General features: G+C 32.6%; 1 protein-coding gene across 1 annotated transcript in view; it reads right to left on the minus strand.

Annotated features, from left to right (window-relative positions):
* LOC123655629 (nesprin-1) overlaps nt 1-19,679 on the minus strand; it is a 98,679-nt gene that overhangs the window by 65,508 nt on the left and 13,492 nt on the right. The window contains exon 2 of the mRNA XM_045591390.1: nt 1,214-1,275. Coding sequence (XP_045447346.1) covers nt 1,214-1,275 — 62 coding nt within the window. The remainder of the gene's footprint in view (nt 1-1,213; nt 1,276-19,679) is intronic.

Consider the following 19,679-nt stretch of genomic DNA (forward strand, 5'->3'; position numbering starts at 1 on the left):
TTACTGGGTGCACTGATTTTGATGTTTTTTTTATAAATCAAAACCTTATACTTGTCATGTGGTTCCATTTAAATATAATCGAGCTATAATGAGCACCTTTTGAGTAATCTTTGATGATGTGTATTTATGAAACGGTACAACGTCCGCCACGCCAACGCCATCTATCTGAACTTCATCAAAACTACTTCAGTGAAGAATACATCCAAGGACAAATCTACTGTAACGTAGTGAGCTGTATTATCCAACGATTTATTCTTTATAAATAATTATGATGATTCTTGTTTTAATAGAAAGCGGATGTTTGTCTTGTGCTGTCATTTACATTTGATCGAGATCTGATAGCTGCTTTTTGAGTAATTTATGATAACGTGTATTTACTTGACAGTTTTTTGTATTATTCCTCCTAACTTAACTTTTTACTGTATGCCCCGATTTTGATGTTTCTTTTATAAATCAAAAGCTAATACATATTATGTGGTCTCATTTAAATATTATGGAGACGGTGCAACGCCACGTCACGTCAACGCCATCTATCTGACTTCATTAAAACTACTTCAGTGAAAAATCGATCCAAGGATGCATCTACTATAGTACCTTACCATTGACTTATAAAAAAGGTTTTTTTATAAATCAATGACTAGTGACCTGGGTGACCGAGCTTAGTTTTATATTTTTAGTAAATCGTGTTTTTTGGAAATCATATTTAAAAACGAATTACATATTGATAAAATAATAATAATATTTTCCGATTTTACCGAGATAATATTAAAAAATATGAACTAGTTATTGAAATAAAAAATGATGAGTGCGTGAGATTAGAAAAAAAGGAAAAAATAACCCCCAAAATGCCGTTTTTATTGCCTAAAAACAGGGATAAAACGACATTTTCTAAAAATAGATCCTCGCTATATCGATTTATCGCCGCCGAAATACCCTGCATACTAAATTTCATGAAAATCGTTGGAGCCGTTTCCGAGATTCAGATTATATAGGTATATATATATATATATATATACAAGAATTGCTCGTTTAATAGTATTAGATAGATAGATAGATAACGTAGTGTATTACCCACTAGGACTTTTTGAGTAATCTTTGATAGTTCGTATTTATTTGACTTTTTTTTCTTCTACTTATGTTATATTACTTGTTGATGTAATTGAAGTCGTTTTTTTTTAAGAAGTTATCGTAAAAAAATAAAAAAATAAATTACCTTTGATAAGTGCGAATTTATCCAATTGACGAATGTCTTCTTCTGTACTCTTTCCTGTTCATCTGCAACAAAACAAGAAAATGTTATCAATTTGTTTCAAAATACTCAATTCTATTAACCGACTTTAAAAAGGAGGAATTTCTTAATTCATCTGTATTTTTGTGTGTGTGTTACCTCATAAATTTTTACTGGTTATACTGATTTTATGAAATAAATGAGAAGCTGGTGCCTGCCACATCGGCCCAATTAAAATTCATTTAATGTAATATATTATTATAATTATGTGCATTTTACTATACTTGTCGATTTTAACTGAGGTAGATCACAGCAGGAAATATCCTGACACCTTACAGAAGACCACACCCAAATAATACTGGTTTCAAGCAGTGTTGTGTTTCTTTGGTGAGTAAGGTGACCAGAGCTCTTGGAGGGGTTGAGAGGTCGGCAACGCGCTTGCGATGCTTGTGGTGTTGCAGGCATCTATATGCTACGGTAATCACTTATTTGCCTACCTTGTTTTATAAAAAAAATGTCAATTGAAGTCGGTATTTTTTTTTTCTTTGCGAACAATCATAATTAGTAAAAGCAATATAATGATAATTATATACGCCTGGCCTTTCGCGAACTTAATAGTGACTCTATTCCAAAATTGTGGATTCCACTCCTGCTCTGAATCTGATATACTTACTCAGTGAAATTTCTACGAAATGTTTCTATTCGCTGTTCTAAATACAATTTTAATTATTTTAATAAAGAATTCTACAAATTTTGTTTATCAGACAGGAACTAGGGCATAGTATCAATTGATATCCTTTCAAATATCGAAATAAATTCAACTGACAGACCATAAAATAGTGTAATATATGTAACTTAACACTTGTGTTTAGAGAACTAACTTGCTGATGTACATAAATATCCTTTTTTGGAATAGATGCGTAAGCAAATAAGCAAACTAAGCCATTGGCACAGTTTGTATATTACACTCAGACTCAGGGCAGGAATCGAACCCACAGACCCCGGTGCAGAAAGCAGTGTCACTGGATATTACACCAACGGTCAATTTAAAAACAATTTCTTCTTTAAATAAATACTTTAAACATATCATCGCTAAATCCGTTCAACCTTCAAACGTATTTTTGTCATTTTCAGTCTCATAAATAAACAGTGGAAACAAGACGATTTCATACTTTCGTTTAATTACAAATACACAGCTAAATAGAACTCTGTCATCAGACTTGCATTGCAACATGACTCACTGAACCCGCTGCCAAGTCCAGTGCACCAATAAAATGTACTAGTTACGACAATATCGTAATATTTTGATTGTATATTTTGCCAAATATCGTGTTGTGGTAATATCTATTTTTGTTTTATGAGTTCATGTACTTTTCTTATGATGAGATAGACGGAAGTGATGATTATATCATTGCTTGATATTGGATCTTAATTGTAACATTTACAATGCCATTACTATGTTACAGTTATATTATGTTTAAGTTAAATATGTTATGTTTTAGTTCTATATAATAATCAAATATGATAATTTTTACGTAATATGTACTATGTGTTTACTGGTTTTTAAATTATTTTTAATTATAATTAATTCATAATATAACAAAAATAAAACAAAATAAACAAAATATACAGTTGAATTGAGAACCTCCACCTTTTTGGAAGTCAGTTGAAAGAAGGATATTATTTCCAAAATCTAATTTTAAAAATAAATACATATTTTGAAAAAGTATACATATATTAAGTATGTTTTCCTAATAATTATATTACTTTTTAAGTATATCCTAATCATAATAATATGCAAAATAAAGTAGTGTATTTTTTTTTAAATTAAAACATCAAATCTTTAGAATGTTAGGATAAAATTAAGTGTAAATGAGTCAAAGACTTAAATAGTATAGTGTCCGTATTAATAATAGAAAAGGTGTATAAAAGGGGTTAATAATCCCTTATCAAATCCATTTAATTATAGTAATAACTGACTTCATTGTGCAATTATAATATGTTCATAAACATTTAACTTAGTAAGGTTCAACCTAAATTTAGGTACCTCTTTTTTTTTTGTTATCGCAGGGGAACCCATTTACGGGTGATATCCAGGACGCCCGGGTAGGCAATCCTAGACCGTATGTCGGCTTAAGCACTTGGGGGTGCACTACCGACCAAACCCCTGCGGGAGCCTTCAGCCGCTTTAATTGGAGGGTCCCGGATCTGCAGGCAACAGGATCCCTCCAGCGACCGGCTGGCCTCGGCGAATTTAGGTACCTCTGAATTAAGGCGTACTAAAATTAATTTAGTGTAGCTGCGGCTCAATACCGGTCATTGTTAACGCGTCGATTTTTTTTTTATTTCTAAATGACGGGTTGACATGGTTGAAGTGTCAAGGTCAACCATGTCAACCCGTCATTTCGTCACAAGTAAAGGTTGATAATATTTCGATAGAAATTATAAATCGTTGGGTCTTTTTAAATTCAATAGGTTTATATTTTATGCCGTAATTTCAGGTCACTGGGCTGTCATGTCATGATTTTGAAAACAGTATTGAGCTGGAAAATGTACCAATATATTTTTGTTACAATAAGAAAAATTAAATAAATAAAAGTAAAACAAGAGTTCGTTTATAACGATTTTTTGATAGCCTTTTAGGCTTTATCATAAAAGTATGATATTAAACGGCCGCCGTCAGTCCTGCGTGCTTCGGTTCCTGAAAGCCTCACGCACACCGCGTCGACTGGTACGGACAACGATCTCGGTGCAAGGAATTATCCTTAAACGATAACTTGCAGCGGAAAACTTTATTTGTGGTTATATTGACGGTTATCTGCGACTTCACTCTTGAATTTTCGTTATAAATGCATAGTATGTGATTTTATTTTGTCAGTATCATAAATATAGGTATTCATTGTGCCTCGGAGAGTACGTTAAACCGTCGACCCCGGTTGTTATCATGTAAACCTGATAGCGATCGTTACTCATAGTCTGGAATATATCCGCCGACTCGCATTCGTAACATGGTGGATTAAGCTCTGATCCTTCTCCTACATGGAAAAAGAGGCCTATGCCCAGCAGTAGGGCATTACAGGCTTATTCCCATAGCGTATACTATTTTATGCCCCATTAATCAACTTAAAACACACCCCCATCATCATTGCGTTTTAACAAAATATACAACAACGAACAATATGGACAGACAATGGTTTAATCAATATAGGAAATGTCACGATATGACCTATTTTTTTCATCGCGTGCTTTGATTACCTTAAATATGTAAATATAGAATTTCGTATTTATTCCTTGCGACTCTTCGTAGGCACCGAATTACTGAACCAAATAAAATATATATTTTTTGTTTTGTTCATTATTAATCATATATATATAGTTATAACAGTCGGCTGTTACCTGTAACACAAGCATTAAGTTGCTTACCATAGGAACAGACGACCGTGTGTGTATGTTATAAGATTAAAAAAATGTCTTTAAAAATAATGTTAAAAATAGTCATGTATTAATTACAATTTATATTTGAGTGAGAAATGACATGTGAGGGAAGGTCAATGAAGTAAACTAAACCCAATGAAAGTCGATCTAACGCTGAATTTATTCATAGTAAGTATATTTAATTTAAGTAAGTACAGACATCATGTGTATAGAACGGACGTCAGTGGTGATTGGAAAAACGACAATTTCCTAAGAAATAACCCAAATTAAAAATGTTTTATTAGACCGCAAAGACAATGGCTGAGTGTGCGGTAACCCGTACATATATATTTATGAAAAAATTAATATCAGTACAGAATACGCCACGTTAAATATTTATTTTATACAAGCTTTGTAATAATAATAATAAACCCAACAAATAGAAATGGTTATTCAATTAGATGCAACCGTTTGAAAGTTATACGCGTACGTAGATTGCATTTATTAATTTCTATTTGTATAGATTAATAATATCTTATTTCAAGTTCTATTTTTAAAACAAATTTCTGCCCTATAAAGGCATTATTAAAATGATTGTTATATAGGCTATCAATTTAAGTCAAAAATGCTTAAGAGTCACGCAATCGTCTGATGAGTGGACAAAAGTCAATAAAATTTTTATATCAAGAAAAGATAGAACACGTTTTATTCTTCAATATACTTAACTGTGCGATAGACAACGTAAATGAGAAGAAGAAGAAGGTAAAAAAGAAATAGAATAAGGAGATATAGAAGGAGGTAGATATAAGAGAAGTAGAAGTTAATTACGCCTGAAATGATGTGACCTTAAAGTGTGACCTGCATATTTTTGCGAGATACTTGATAAACTTAAAACCTGGAGGAGGTTAAAAAATTTTATTAAAAATATTAGATAGTGGCCTTATATTGTATAATGTATACGATACAAGCACACTACACGTTTTTTTATTTCACACGTGTATGTCTTATTGACCTTTACGTTTTATTAAGACCAGTTTTGTCAAAAATAAATTATGTAAATTTTTATTACTACCCGTCTTTTATTAATTATTTATTTATTTTACTTCTTCTCCTTATTTTTATCGAAATATGATATACAAAACTAGAGAACAGTGCCTAACTAAAGAAAACCTAAGCTTGTTTACCACTTAACTAGCCCGTTGGCGGAGTTTGTAGTGACCCTGCTTTCAGCTCCAGGGTTATGGGTTCAATTCCCACCCCGAGTCTGGGTGCAATATATATATTTATATAGATATGTATTATTTATAAGTATCGAAAAAAAATATATATATGTAGCTATACCAGTCGGCTGTTACCTATTACACAAGCGTTAAGTTGCTTACTTTAGGAACAGACGACCATGTGTGTGTTGCGTAGATATTTATTTATTTACTTACTTAAAGATATAAAATATTAATCTTTTAATATAAGTAAGTAGGCTCATATTTCTCGAATTTAACGCATCTAATATTTTTTATTTTAATAATGAAGTTATTTATTTGACGTAACGTTTCTCTATGATCAAAATAAAATCAAAGTTTGACCATGAAAAAACATAGTTTTAATTAGGCCTTAACTTTTTTACTAGTAATCTTAAATTTAATTTAACTTTAAATGTTCTATCCATGCCTTGAGAAAATTTAAGATGACCTTGTAACTCTGTAAATATTTTGATCGTTTCGCGGATTTATGTAATGGTGACGAAAGACAAATATTTGATATCACTAGTGTACACGAGACATGTTAAATATTAGCGTAAAAACAAATTAGCGACAATGTACTGCGACTTTGCTGAAGTTCGCAAACGTTGACGAAAATTCTATTGTAGTTGTGATTAATATTACAATATAGATTACTTTAGCGTTTTTTACTTTACAACTAATGGAAAAATGAATCAGTATGACTTCATAGACTTGCAAATCACTGGGTTCTACAAATTACTACTTCTTCTCCTCAATCTTGAGTACCATGTACTCCATTGCATCTAACTAATTTTCGGAATGTGACCCTGGTCGAACGAGGCTTCGACCAAACTTCAGCATACGATATCTTTCTTACTGCCCTTAAAACTTTTATTGAGTTTGTAATCTCGATAGTACCGAAAAATTTCGTTCGCGTCTTTCCCATTCTACTAATGTTTGCAAAATTATCCATACCATTTCGGCATAAATAAAGGCTTTAATCTAAACGACTGAAAATAAAACTAATCTCAGGTAAATTTTTATCGACACGTGTAAAACAACGGCTCCAGTCTAACAAATGTCAGAAAAACAGTAAAATTCATTATCTATATCTTACTTTTAAAAGAGTAACGTAAGTTTAATGTCTCCTCGTGGTTTAATGTCTTTCGTGTCGAGTCAATGTAATTGCTTTCGAAGTATATCGATCGAGTTCGGAACACGAATTACCGATCAATTTTAAATTAATCGCTTCTTGAACCTTCGTTGGAGGCAGGATCATTCGTGGTGTCGAATGTTCCATTAATTCTGACATTGGTGTCAATATCCAGTCGAAGCAGACATATTGGCACTTTTATTTGAATTTGAGTGTTTGATTTCCTCTATCGAATTTCGCAAAACACGTTAAGCGATTCTGTTTACAACCAGTCAATTTGAGTAATTGTAGCTATTGAACAACCAAGTTTACGTTTGGTAATGAAATCAATAAATTATAGTGATGAAATTAACCTTATACCTTATTAGTTGTCCAACAGTGGGACGATACTCATAAAAGATAAATAAAGATATAAAAAAAAACAAACGGTCACGACTCGAGAAAGAGGACACAGAATCATACAAAAACAGTAAGCATATAATCACAGACGAATCATTCAAAGCAATATATTTACATTTACAGGTAGTTATAATTTGGCTCAAGCGATGGTCAGTGGCCGTCACATACAGGCTAGGTCATAATAGATATAATGCATGACGTAATGAGGCGCCAATGTCGGACCATTACGAGCGAGCATCAGGATATAAATAATTTAAATGCGTTGTCACCTTTGATGTCATGTCATAGTTATTACCAATCTCATTACACTAGTGACTAAATGACAACGATATAATCCTTTTAGAATAGATACTGCTTCATAATGCGTACTGTAAGTAAATGCAACAGTAGAAGTTGTAGAAAAATCGTAATCATGTGTTAAATAAAGGGTAGAACATCAGGTAACAAAAGATGAAAAAGGAGCTCAAAATCGAAATTAAAATTTACTTTATTCAAATAGGCTTAAAGAACACTTTTCCACAATCATTTTACACGATAAAATGATATTTGTTTTAATTAATTGAAAATAAGTTAAGAATGAAGCTACTACCGATCCCGAATGTACATTCTGCAGAGAAGAATAGGAAAGAAACTCCGGAGTTACTTTTTATGAAAAAAAAAACTCAATTTTATCATCGATAGGATCTCGCAATAGAAATAAACGGGATCGTTTAAATTTTCGTAAGCTTCAAAAATAACAATGAAATAATTCAAGCTAAAATGGAATCGTCAGCCCTATTTTACACATTAACAGACAAAAAACATTTTCTTTGCCAACAAGGTCAGTTCAGTAAACAGATAGGAGGCGGTTCACGTTTTACGATTGCTAAATATTTGGTATCGATATAGATTTTTTTTTTTTTTTTTTACTATCGATCATGTTACCACAGAATGGAGAAACAAATATTTACTTTAATTCTTTTACATCATCAGTACGTTGGATTTCTTGCTGATTCTATATAGCAAAATCTACATTCCGAATCGATTGCATCTTATAAGTATGTTTTTTTTTTATTTATTTTTTTTATATCACTAGTTCGGCAAACAAGCGTACGGCTCACCTGATGGTAAAACATTACCGTAGCTTATAGACGCCTGCAACACCAGAAGCATCGAAAGCGCGTTGCCGACCCAATCCCCTAATCCCCCTAGGAGCTCTGTATTATGTATATTATGTAGCTTTACATAAAGTAGTAAATAGAGAATATTATATACTTAGTGGAATGATGATTAAAAGCTAATTTTAAGATAGAAAATTGTAAAAGTAAAACAAGTTACATGAATACAGCGAAAATATTTTAGATCATGTGACACACGCACACAGTCACACATGAATCAAAACTTGACGAATCGATGCCAAGGTCGCTGCGCGTGCGCCGGCGTCTCATAAACACAGGTGGATGTTTAGCTTTCGATGTTACGAAATAACAATGTTTTTCTTTTAATGTATTTCTAAAAAGCTTCAACCTTCGCAAAATTTATTATATATGTGTATACGTATATTTATGTAATGTTTAAATTATTTAAAATTTAATTTGTGACCTCACTTTGTTGTTTCAGTATTTTGTAAAAATAACTAAATAATATATAAAGTAGCCGCAGCAAACAGAAAACTTTTAACCGACTTAAAAAAAAAGGTCTTCAACTGTATGTTTTTTAATATTGCGAATTTTAAAAAATACTATTTATTTACTTTAGTCTATTAAAAAAATCACCAAAAATACTCGATGGTTAACTTACCCATTACAACATACATTGTATGAAGCTAATTAATACGTGTGTTACACTGTATAGCACTGACCTTAAGAAGTCCATTAAATTAATGGGTTTAACTGCTGCGTAAATAACGTTTTAATTCATTTTCTAGAATTCTAAATTGACATATATATTAAATATCTTATATTCTAGATTGGATTGTTTGGATTGATATGTATTTATTTCACCGATCCTTCGGTTCCTGATAAGGTTTATCTTTTACATAAGTTATTGATAATAATTGGTCAGCAGGATATAAAACACTGGGACTGTATCGCCTTAAATAATAAAGTAGGTTTATATCTTTTGGATTCGCCTTTCGCAAAGAGAAATATCTGCCACATGAAATCGTAGCGTGGAAATCTACAGTTAGGTATACACCAAGACCAGAAACAATTATTTTGTCTAAAAGGATACTTTAAAATTTTCCATTAGTACGGATTCATTATAATTTTTTTTTAGGACATTACATGAATAAATATGGGTAAACTGGTAGAGATCTCTTTTATATATAAGTACGCCCTTGCCAACTGCCATTGTAATAATATGGTGTGTCTTTTAAGTGCAATAAAGAGTATATACCTAAATATTCTATGAAACCAACCCGCATTGGAGCAGCGTGGTGGATAAAGCTCCGCTCCTTCTCCAACATGTGGAAAGAGGCCTATACCCAGCAATGGGATATTAACAACTGAACTATGTATACAAATATTTGACAGAAAAAGGAGACTCACAAGCTACTCACTAGTCTAGAATGTACTCGTATATCATTGTCAATATGTTTTCTTTAGAATTATTGCTAAGGATAATAAATATATATATATATAGCGATATAGAGATCGCTTTTTAGCGATAAGGCCGCCCTTTGTACCTAATGAATATATTGTCAATATTTTCTTTCTTTCTTTGATATGTATTATTTCTGTTTTTGGTGTACAATAAAGTGTATTATTATTATTATTATTATTATTATTATTTTATCGAGTTTAGCAGTTTAATTAATGCTAAGGTTGTATACTAATAAAGTAAACAGTCTGAGAACACGGCCAGTCGCACCAAGGTCGCAGGCGTTAGATCATCGCTTTGGTATAATTCGTTTTTTCGTTACATGAAGGTCATCTTTTCACCGATTTATGGTTGCTTGTAATGACATGGTTCGTTATTGTTGAGTTAGCTTTGAATTGTAATAAATAGTAAATTAGTTCTGGTGAACTGTATTGTAGGATTGTAATTGTATTGTAAAGATATTTCTACTAATAAGTATGTATTTGTTTCTGATCTAAGTGTTAAGAGTTCTTTTACAGCATGTAGCCTATCGTGCAGCAGCAGAGCAGGTAAAGGAGTCCCGATTATTTTTATAACTATAATATAATTTGTTTTGTCTGTGGACTTTTTTAACCGACTTCAAATAGGAGGAGGTTACTCAATTCGACCGTATTTATATATATATTTTTATGTATGTATGGGGATAACTATATCGTTTATGAACCGATTTTGATAATTCTTTTTTGTTACAAGAAAGATATGCTAAGTGTGGTACCATGATAAGGAAACCAGGATCTAATGATGGATGTCACAGAAATCGAGAGAAACCCTCGAAAATCGGCATAACTTTTTACTGGGTGTACCGATTTTGATGATTTTTAATTTAATCGAAATTCGATGTTGATCATGTGGTCACGTTTAAATTTCATCGAGATCTGATTACAACTTTTCGAGTACTCTTTGATAATGCGTACCTATTTACTTGACTATTTTTTTAATCTACCTACGTTGTATTACTTGTCAATGTAATTGAAGTCGGATTTTTTTTGTTTGCCACCAAACATATTTTTTTTTTTTTTGTAAATCTACTGATTTTGCTTTGAAGAATACGTCAAAGTTTAATCCTACCTGTATGGAGGGGAGGCGCTTTGATTTTAAAAAGGTACGTTAAGAAACTGGTTCATTGATTCAATATTATGTCGAACATTTGAAGAGAATTTGAAACAAAGCGGCATAAAAATAATTTTCTTTGATAGGAGGTTTCTTAACTTGGATTATATAACAGATTACCAAATTATATCGACGCTGAATATAATATTACACAATCAGCATACAGTGTTTGTTTCATGTTTTGTTACAAAGGAGAAAAAAATCTAAACTTAATATTAGGTGTGAATATAAAACTCTCTGTAACGTTCTAAGCCGCAAAAATTTTATTCGCTAAAACGTATTTATCCTCACGGCAATCACGAAAGCGAAGAAACCTTATATGGTTACTAATAAGTTAATTATATTTGGTGCTAAGTATTTAACGACGACAAAAAATTCGGTCAAATAATGACTTATTACATTATTGAAGTTATACTTCTATTGGCTGGGGGAAAAATTATGAAAGTAAATTTTTACGAAGCGCGTGTACCCTGTCACAAAAAGACACCCTGTAGTTAATTAGGCAACGGAGAAGAAGTTAGCAACGTGAAGTATAACTTCTTACGTGCGTACATAGGTACACAAACACTTTTTTTACTTAAGCAAAACATGTTTTTACCATCACATGGCATAAATACTATTTTAATATTTATGAGACCAATAAAATCTTAAAACTACTTTTCGTAATTTGTCTGCCCATATATTTATACCCGCATTATTCAAAATCTACTCCAAGAAATTTGATGTTTTTTTTTTACAATAGATATCCTAAAGGTTTAGCAAAAAATTCTGGTTCAGATCCGTTTTAGTACTGCATAGAAGTGGAGTTCATCACACTTCAGCCCATCGCAGTCCAATGCTGGACATAGGCCTTCACAAGTTCGCGCGGCGGGTTGGTGACCGCGGGGCTTTGTCGCAACGAAGACGCCGCTGCCCATTTTCGGCCTGTGTATTTCAAAGTCAGTTGGATGGTTATCCCGTCATCAGTCGGCTTTTTAAGTTCCAAGGTGGTAGTGGAACTGTGTTATTCCTTAGTCGCCTCTTACGACACCCACGGGAAGAGAGGGGGTGGATAAATTCTTTACTGCCGTAACCACACGGTAGAGTGGAGTTATTATTGTATAAATATTTTAGTAAAATTGTAACAAAGTCAGATCGAACACACATTTAACACCGGTAAAACTGTAGGGTTCCTCAAGCCCAAGCTTGAAGAAGCTTTGAGAATAGACCACTAAACAAACGAAATAAACTAACAAGTACCCACATTTCTGTAAAGCGTGAGTTATCAAGGGCCATTAGTTATCAATCAGACGTAACTGACCAGTAGTTTACTAATGGTTTAAAAATAGCCAGACTATGCGTAATGCGCTATCGCGTTTTGGTATTCCCGTTTGGTTAGGCTTGTTTTAGTCAATTTTATTTTGAATGTGCCTGGCTATTTCAAGAGTATTGTTTTCAAATTAAATTCGATCGTAATATGGTATTTATTTAGGAGGGTTTAAAAGTAAAGTCAAAATTAAAAATTACTTGTATCGAGTAGGCTTCACAAGCACCTTTGAATCGCTATGTATATAGAATTATATTTGTGGTAATATTATATCAATTTGAATATATACTAATGAAAAGTCTTATGCAATGAATAAACTTCCAATAAATAAATAAAGTAATTCAATTTGTAATGTTATTAATCACTTCTGACGACAAACCGATTTTGATAATTCTAATTAATTTTTTTGTTGGAAAGGAGATATCCCAAGTGTGGTACCATGATAAGGAAACCAGGATCTGATGATGGAATCCCAGAGAAATCGAGGGAAAAAGGGAAACCCTTGAAAATCCGCATAACTTTATACTGGGTGTGTATAATTTTTAATTTAATCGAAAGCCGATGTTTATCATGTGGTCACATTTAAATTTCATTGAGATCTGATTACAACTTTTGGTAATATCTTTGATAATACGTATTTACTTGACTAATTTTTCGTCTACCTACGTTGTATTACTTGTCGATATAATTGAAGTCGGTTCTTTTTTCGTTTGCCTGCAAACACAATTATTAAACACTTTATAGTCATAATTGCTTATTATTTCATATATAATTTCTCTTCTCTATACATTTTTTATATATGTTAAATTCATAGTTTGTAATAACTACGATACATAGCATATATAACAAATTTGTTATTTGTTTCTTAATGTTAATTGGTCATCATAATTAATTTACATATAAAATTTTTATGTCACATTTGTTGTGGTCTGATGTCACGGTGCTTGTGGTCGCACTCCTCCGAAAAGACTCGACCGATTTTTAATTATTTTTTTTTTGAATAGTACATATACCTATTTGGTATGTATCAAAATAGGTTGCAAATTATATTTCATCCTTAAATATTAGAAGTGATTTATATGGTAGAACAACGTTAGCCGGATCATCCAGTTGATACTAGTACTAATACTTATGTATAAACATCTCTTACGTAATACCGATATATTCATATATAATAAAAAGCAATTTAACACGTTACACAGTGAAAATAAAAGTGATTTTTGTATGAAAATATAAACAGTGATGTCATCGCTTGCCGGTTACTCTGACGTCACTAATTAACATACTTAAATTGATATTGTGAGCTTGGAATTTTTGTATTATAGAATATTTTTAACTGAATTTGGTTTGAATATTAAGATGTTTATAATATTAAAGATTTTTCAAACCTTCAAAAAGAGGTTATAGTTTTAACGTTTTTAAAATTATAACATTCTTTCTTATTAATAGAACGGAAATTCTTGTGATGAATTTTTTATTCGTACCATTTTAAAAAATTTAAATAAATTAATTAACTAAGGTAGCCCGACTGGGGTAGTACCTCGAGCTTAGAAAAACGCGAGTATTATATAGCCACCCCCTCTCTTCCCGTGGGTGTCGTAAGAGGCGACTAGGGATAACACAGTTCCACTACCACCTTGGAACCTAAAAAGTCGACCGATGGCGGGATAACCATCCAACTGCTGGCTTTGAAATATACAGGCCAAAGACGGGCAGCAGCGTCTTCGGTGCGACAAAACCAGCCCTGCGGTCATTTACTCACCTGCCCAACGTGGTGACTATGGGCAAAACACATGAGTTCACTCTATTTTTGGCGCGAACTTGTGGAGGCCTATGTCCAGCAGTGGATTGTATTAGGCTGAAGTGATGAAGTGATGATACAATGTAAATATCGCATGAAGATAGCAAGAAAGAATACATGTAGTTTATTAAAAATTACAAATATAAACTGCACTCGTGTGAGGCCGCAATGGACACTTTGACAAAAACAAATGCACAGCTAAATAAAGCTAAAATTTCGAACAAGTTCCACGATCATGTGCACATTTAGACCATAAAAGGACTACGATAACCTCAAAAGAAACATCTTACATTGCAAAATCTACTTAACGACGTTTGAATAGAGTACAAAGATTAACATTTTAAAATCCTGCCACACCGAGGCAGGAATCCAAATATGACTCAAAAGCTTACGTAAGGCGCTTAGCTAAATGATTCATGGCTAAATACTGAATTGTAATTATTAATACATATTAAACGTAAAAACGAAACGTTGAATTATCAAAATGATCTTTCAAATATAATCTCATTAAATTTAAAATGGACACTACTTAAAAAAGAGAACGATTGTCAATGTACAATAATGATTCAACTTAACCATATCTATATAAATAAAAATAAATCGCAAAATATTTTTCTAAGCGCAAATGAAATGAAAACATTTATTTCGTCATAAGGTGATATACACACTTAAAGAAAGTCAAAATAATGTCAATTACAGAAATAATAATACAAATAAATTAAAAAAAAACTCAAGAATGCACAAACTGAAGAAAGCGCAAAACTCAAGGGTCCAGCTGGGCCGATTCAGCTATTCTTGTGGAAAGGAAAATTAAGAAAATTGTGCAGAAAATTAAAAAAAAATCAGAAAATCTTGCGTTTACTTAAACTTTAACCTTTCGTATGACTGTTCCCAATACAAGTACTGTCGGGTCATCTAGTATACAATAACGATTCAAGTCAACCATATTTAGAATAAATATGTGGAGCCTTAAAATGGAATAACGTCTATTCTCTATCTGACATCAGTCATAAATCCTTAGCCAAGGTATTTAGAATTTATCTGAGCACATTACCGTGTGAATCACCTTTGAAAAGGGAAAAAGGGCAAACGTTGAAGATTCTTTGAAATAAAAATGTAACATAGACACAGAACTCACGACACTAGTCTTAGTGTAATAGTTAATTGGATTCGGTAATATATAACTTGCTAGAATTTTAGTTTATTTGAAGCTAAGTGGTAATAGAAAACAAGGCGAGATGACATTCTCTGTTATAGCCAAAATCAGCGAACACCTTTAACTGACGTAGTGCACCACCTACCTACCTGAGATAGGTGGTGCCCTACCTCAGTAAAAGGGTGAGGTACCTCGACCTTACAGAAGACCACAGCTAAATAATACTGTTCAAGCAGTTTTGTGTTGGTGAGTAAGGTGACCAGAACTCCTGGGGAATAGGAATAGGGTCGGCAACGCGCTTGAGATGTTTCTAGTGTTGCAGATTTCTATAAGCTACGATAATCGTTAATATCAGGTGAGCCGTAAACTTGTTTGCCAAAATAGCTATGTTAAATAAAAAGAGCGAAAGTGGCAAGTCTTAACAGGTACGGCGCAGGTCTTACAAAAATCACTAATAAGTTCATTTTAAGCTTAGAAATTGAAATTTTGTTATAATGGTACATATGCCGAGATAGTTTTTCACGATACAGCCCCAGATCTGCGACTGGGACAGAAGCTTGATACTAGCTTATGCTTATGATTAACGTAACAATGACATTCAAAATTATAAAATCATTATTATGCTCCCGAATCCACCACCTGGAGCTAGAAGTTCCAGCTTATTACTAACTGAATCAGCTCCTCCCTGAATTTGGAATAGATATAATGTAGTCCAAATATTTTCCAGTACAAATATTCCTTTCTAGTATCCCCTCTCCCCTCCCCCTCGCTTCCTCTCTTTCTCTCATTACTAAAACTAATGTAAAATTACCTTTGATAAAAAAATTAAATGGTCAATATTTACAAATACATCACCTACACCACCTATCCAATTTAGATAATAAGTTTCCTTTCTATGTATGGGTTGTCTGGAAGAAATGGCTAATTAGCCATAAGTCCGCCCATTGTACTTCACTGTCTGTAACTATCTTTATGCTTTGTTTGTAATATATTTGTGGTGTACAATAAAGTATAAAATAAAATAAAATAAATAAATATATCTTCCATATATTATATCTGTTTTTAAATGAAGTGAAGATACTTTTAAAACGTACCGTGACATTCTGAAGGTGAAGCTGGTAATAAACGAAACCGGTGTTTTAAGAATCAGAATTTAATACTTTATCCCTTATCTTTATGATTATATTTGCTCCCACGTATTTTTTTTTAAATAAACATATTTTCAAAGAATAAATAAAACTAAATAAGCAGTCGCCAGTATCCAAGTTGTTATTTACAGATATTTATTAACCGACTTTAAAAAAAAAATATGTGTTACTTTATAACTTTTGACTGGGGTAGCAGATTTCGATGATTTTTTTTAAATCAAAAGGTGTTGCGTCCCATGTAGTCTTGTTTAATTTTCATTAAGTTCTAACAAGTGCTTTTCGATTTGTATCTAATAATGCGTATTTACTTGGCTATTTTTTCGTCGACCTACCTTGTATTGTACCACATAACTTTTTACTAGGTGTACCGATTTTGATGATTTATAATTTGATCGAAAGCTGATGTTTATTGTGTGGTTAAATTTAAATTTTATCGAGATCTCATTACATCTTTTTGAGTAATCTTTGATAACGCTTTAAAATCAAATTTAAATTGAGCTCTGGTCACCCTACTCACCTAGAGAAACATAACACTGTTTGAAAACAGGATTATCTTCTGTAAAGTCGAGGTACTACCCCAGTCGGGCTGCGTTAAAATATTTGCCACGTACGTTTCACCTTAAGCTGTTATTCATACGTTATTTTTGATCTAATTGTTAAAACAAAACCTGAAATTGTTTATTACATTCGAACACAAAAACGACCTTGAAAGCATTAGTATTAAGTTACATTACGTAATTCTCGTATTACTATTAAAGAACTAAATTTATTCAACCATAAAAAATAAGACAAAAAAATTACAAACAAGTGTGAGAAAATTTTGAAATAAGTATTTAATATTGCACTTATAATAAATTTTTAAAAGAATATCTGATGTTTCTTTTTAACTGTATTTACATTCCAAATCTGTTAAAAACCTCACAATAACCTTCCTATACCCGCGTGAAAAAGTATAACACGTATACCCGCGGACGGTCTGTGGGACCGAAAATATTAAAAATAGATTGGTTGGAAAAATATTATTTAAAATTTTTACTTTTATTACCAACTAACAATCATTCCGATCTATAGTTGTTGTGAATCAGACGTAGCACTTACAAGCGGTTGCGCTTTCTAATTGGAAGTTAGTTACGAATCATGAAGGTACCAAAAGTTCATAGTGCAAACGATTTCCGAATTATTTTGTTTGGTTTACTAACCAAATATGGACCTTGGTCTAAAATAAAGAGTTATTATTTTTTAAAGAGTAATTTTTCCTAGTTAATTTGTGCACACTTCTAACCGCTGCTACTGTATCGTGTCCAGTATCCAAAGGTTATCTGGAAGAAATCGCTATTTAGCGATAAGATCGTCTTTGTACATCTTGTATCTTTCTCTAGATATATCTGTATTTTGGTGTACATTAAGAATAAATAAATAAATAAATATTTTTTTTTTACATAGGCAAATGTATGTGGTTGGTCTGACAGAACAACGCGCGGGTACAGAAAGGTTAATAACGTATACCTCATTTTAGATGACGACGATTTAAAAGTACTCTTAAAGCATATTAAAGTAAAGTCAATTTTCATTTGATCTAAATAACCTAAGTACCTAAACCTACCTAAACTATTTCTAAAACTGTTTAAGTACAATGAAATTTTTTAATTGGTTATGTAAATGAGGGTCTGATTAAATATATAACGCTTCAGCCTGTAATATCCCAGTACTGGGCATAGGCCTCTTTCTCCACGTAGGAGAAGGATCAGAGCTTAATCCACCACGCTGCACCAATGCGGGTTGGCGGATATATTTCCTACTATGAGTAACGATCGATATCAGGTGTACATGATAACAACCGGGACCGACGGCTTAACGTGTTCTCCGAGGCACGGTGGGGAGACCCACAACTGCACAAACACCCATTAAATATATAAATCAGTTTGTAATACGAGAATTGAGACAAACAAACAATATTATTCATTTAATTATAATAACGTAGAATACACAAACAAATATATTATATTCATTAACAACATATGAATGCATTTGCGTCGCTCGTGAAAACCTAAACGTCGCGCTGGTGCGTAACTTCAAGGACAAGGTCATAGATTCGGACATTGTAAGCAATAACAATATTCACAATGTTTAATATAATCATTTGTGTGGTTTGCATTAGGTTAAAAATTTGTTAGACAAGGTCAAAGACGAAAACAAAACGATTAAGTCCTGTATTTTTGTCTCAACTAGATCCTGGAGCCCGTTAGCGCAGACTGCAGTGACCCTGCTTTCTGCTCCGGGAGTTGTGCAATATTATATTCCTGCTCCGAGTCCAAATCGAATACATGTATTTATTTGTATATTTCATCATTACAGCCTATACAGTCCACTGCTGGACATAGGCCTCCACAAGTTTACGCCAAAAATAACGTGAACTCATGTGTTTTGCCCATAGTCACCACGCTGGGCAGGCGGGTTGGTGACCGCAGTACTGGCTTTGTCGCACCGAAGACGCTGCTGCCCGTCTTCGGCCTGTGTATTTCAAAGCCAGCAGTTGGATGGTTATCCCGCCATCGGTCGGCTTCTTAAGTTCCAAGGTGGTTGTGGAACCTTGTTATCCCTTAGTCGCCTCTTACGACACCCACGGGAAGAGAGGGGGTGGCTAAATTCTTTAGTGCCGTAGCCACACAGCACTTATTTGTATATTTGTACAATAGAAAAAAATGTAGCAGTATCATTTGGCTGTTACCTAAAACACAGGAGTTGTCTACCCTAGGAACCGACGACCGTGTGTGCATGTTAAAAATTTATTCATTTTTTTTATTCATTATTTATTTTATTTTTCTTTATTTAATGAAGATGATCTCTGGTTCATATTATTTGTTCTGACCCAAGACTAGACGAGACTTTTTCATTAAGTAAGGTCAAGATCAACTTGCCTTAAGAGGTCATTATAAGAGGGCTTCTACATTCTTAAACATTTACCATTTGTATAAGAATATAACCAAAATCTTTCAAGTATTTTCTTATCTCCATTTAAAAAAAAGATATTTTCTGAATTTCCTACTTAATGAGCTACTTCCCGAATTTTCTTCCTCCAATCAATTTTCATAACTTTTTTAGTATAGGTGCTATAAAATAAGAAA

Source organism: Melitaea cinxia, chromosome 8 (genome assembly GCF_905220565.1).
Source record: "Melitaea cinxia chromosome 8, ilMelCinx1.1, whole genome shotgun sequence".
Classification (NCBI taxonomy): Eukaryota; Metazoa; Arthropoda; class Insecta; order Lepidoptera; family Nymphalidae; genus Melitaea; species Melitaea cinxia.